We start from the raw sequence: 3244 nt of genomic DNA on the forward strand, positions 1-3244 counted from the left end.
CGGCGTGCCGGTGCCCCCGGTACCCACCGGCGCGGCGCGGCGTGCGGAGATCGCACGCATCCGCTCGAACCTGCCGCGTGCGGCGAGGGAGGGGCCACGGTACGTCCCCGACAGCCCGCTCTGGGAGCCATACTTCCGCCGCCATCACGCCCGGCAGCTCGTGGCCGCCAACGGCGTCGTGCCCTCCGGCAGGCTCAACGCCGCCGGCCGGCGTCGGTGGTGGGGCGTGCCCGGGCGCACGTTGGAGGCCGTCCTCGAGTACATCGAGGGCGGCAACACGCCGCGCCTCGAATACCCCGATCCCCCTTCCTTCTCTCGCCGCCGGGGAAGTTCCTGGACCCCGAGGCGCATGGAGACCGGGGGGTCCTCCTCCTCGTCCGGCGGCTCGCCCTGCCTCCGCCCCGTCAAGCCGGAGCTTCAGGGTACGCCGGTCAGCGCGCGCACCCGCAGTTCCGGCGTTCGCATCGGCGCCAACGCCCCGCCACCCACCGGACGCTTCGTCCTCGTCGAGCCCAAGCCGGAGCCCGGCCTCCCCGCGGAGTACGAGGAGATAGCCTGGCACGGCTTCTCCCACGAGGACGCCATGCGGTGGGCGCGGGAGGACTACCTCCGCGACGAGACGGTCCGGCAGCGCCGGGCCCTGGAGGAGATCGCCGCCGACCGCAAGCGTGGGCGCGAGGACGTGCACGGCGTCGTGGTCCTCGACAGCGACGACGACAACGACGCCGCCACCCCCGGACCGTCCAACCCGCGGTGCCAACCGGGGGAGGGATGCAGCAGGGATGGCGGAGGCGTAGGCGGGGGCGGGGCCGCCGCCGCCGCCGACGACGATGATGACGACGACGGCGGTGACTACACGCGGTTCTACAGCCTACTCGGCATGTAGAACCGCGTGGGCGGGCAGCGAGGGAGACGGCGGGGGTAGCCCGCGGTAGTTTTATTCTTTTTTGTAAAATATGTTTAAGTTTGAACGAACTCGCCGATGTTTGCGTTAAATTTGAGTCGATTTGCGCCGTATTTGACTTTTTTGGACTAACCGTGGGCGCCGCGACTGGGGAGTATCACGCCCCCAGTGCGCGGTTTAGCGCCGGTGCGCCCCCAGGGGGCGATTTTTTGCCCTTCCTGAGGGGCCAACGGCTGGAGATGCCCTTAGAGAGGAATGGGGGCGGCCTACGGTAGGGAAGAAGAGTCGCGCTGACAAGATTTGATTTGTCGGGGATAGTTAGGTCAAAAGATCCGGTGGTGGTTGTCTATCGTTTGATCGAGGGATCATCAACCAAATCAATAGCTAGATATGTCTGTCTTTTGTACTAGCATTTTCTAGTACTTTTTTCTTCTGGTGAATGATTTTTCCAAGACATTTTTAGTCTCTGTCTTTCTTTTCTGCTGAGCCCGTCAAGTACACAGATATACTATAATGCCGCTTTGGGTCCTTCATTTGCTGAAGAAAAACAGAATAATCTTTTTTTTGCGGGGTGAAAAACAGAATAATCAACCAATCATATTTCCTCGCAAAAAAAAAAAACTAACGTATTCATATCCAAACACACATATTCTTTGGCCACACGCTCTGGAAGTTGATACTGTTTGGATCTACCAGCCAGTTAAGAGCAAAAAATGCTCGAGGAATAGCTTCTCACCGTAACCAGATCAACTTTGCTTCCATGCACAACACAAGATGGAATCATTTGCTACAATTTTCATAAAATACGACTTGACTTCAAATATATATGTAAGAGCATAGGCGAAAGCATCGTCATACAGGCGGTGATTTTTCATGAACCAAAAGGGACCATCTACAAACGGCGAGGCCAAAAACGGATTGTTTTACAGTAGGACGCACATATTCCACTACACACGTAGACAGACAGATAAACTAGCAGCAGCAGCGCAGACACTTTCAGAGAGTCGAGACAACCATCGCACCCTTCGGCCGCGCCTTGCAGCGTTAACTCAAAATTCCACACTTGCGTGATTCAGACAGACTTCAGGAAGCGGAGGAGAGGCCAGGACGGACGGGCGCCTGTTTGTTCTGGCCGGTCGTCGGTTCCAGCTATCTTGGGGCTGCAGGTAGACGGTATATGCACTTCAGGTCAGATCGATAAACGCAGCGGAACAGAGAGGCATGGCGACTAAAAGAGAGTAACTGTCAAATGAAAGAAGACACTCACTAACTGTAATGATATGGAGAAGCCTCAAGGCAATGTTATTTTAGTTTACAAAAAAAAAAGGCTAACGTTTAGTTTTTAGGGTATCCAGATTTTACTAATTTTCCATACAAGGGATTTGATCCATGATTTGATAAATGAAACCATGAACCTGTTGCAGCGTATCCAGATTTTTGCTTTAACTCTGTTTCATGTTTCTGTCGATGTGTGGTTGATCTAATTCCAGCCCATCACAAGTGATCTATTAAAATTAACATTGCACACATATACAGTACTTCATACTGGTCAAGAATTGTACTCAAAATTACCTGATACGACCTATGATTAAAGACTAGTGTTTTTAATGCGGTATATTTTTTTAAAAGAATAACATCATGGTCAGATTTGAAGTCGGTTCAAAAGGACGTTTCAGAGGCTATTTTCACGTGAAATCACCACAAGTCCACGATAAGGACTGGTTTAGTAATCGGGACTACCAGCACACCATGAAACTAATGACATACTAAAACCATGACAAAGAATGGAATTTCACGTGAACGTAAATTTTTTTCTAACAAAAACTTCAAAAGCAAAATGGAGAAATATTAGAGACATGATAGTATGGGTGTGACATACATACCCATTCCAGCAGCATCAGAGCCTCTCATGATTCTCAGTTTCCGACAAGTAGTGGTAAACAAGCTGCAATTTATTGAATGGCAGTAAGCAAACATGAATAGCTAAATAATGCATGACGACTCATTCAAACAATTTATACGGCATAGGCTGTGCATAGGAAAAAATTAAATAGCATACACATTACAGAAAGATACACAGGTAAATGTGAGGGAGTAAAAGGCCAAAACAGTGTGTATACATTGTGTATCAACTCTTAATAAATGGATACCTGAATTCCCAAAAGCTGTTTTTTCACAAAATCAATATGTACTGTTAATGTCAATAATGCTAGGAAAATAAGCCTGTCTACTAGGAACACTGACCCACCGAAGGGCAGTGTCCATCCATGACTCAAAGGCCGGAGGCAATATATCTTCCATTTTCTAAACGAAAAGAAGGGCAGGCGAACCTTAAGGGAG

At 50.6% G+C, this 3244-nt stretch overlaps 1 protein-coding gene across 1 annotated transcript in view; it reads right to left on the reverse strand.

The window, feature by feature from the left end:
* Window positions 1–1681: 1681 nt before the first annotated feature.
* LOC119349495 (auxin-responsive protein IAA19-like) overlaps window positions 1682–3244 on the reverse strand; it is a 4457-nt gene continuing 2894 nt past the window's right edge. Inside the window, exons 4-5 of the mRNA XM_037617533.1 lie at window positions 2788–2849; window positions 1682–2064 (exon numbers count right to left, since the gene is read on the reverse strand). Coding sequence (XP_037473430.1) covers window positions 2054–2064; window positions 2788–2849 — 73 coding nt within the window. The 3' untranslated portion in view covers window positions 1682–2053. The remainder of the gene's footprint in view (window positions 2065–2787; window positions 2850–3244) is intronic.

This window comes from Triticum dicoccoides, chromosome 1B (genome assembly GCF_002162155.2).
Source record: "Triticum dicoccoides isolate Atlit2015 ecotype Zavitan chromosome 1B, WEW_v2.0, whole genome shotgun sequence".
In the NCBI taxonomy this organism is placed as follows: Eukaryota; Viridiplantae; Streptophyta; class Magnoliopsida; order Poales; family Poaceae; genus Triticum; species Triticum dicoccoides.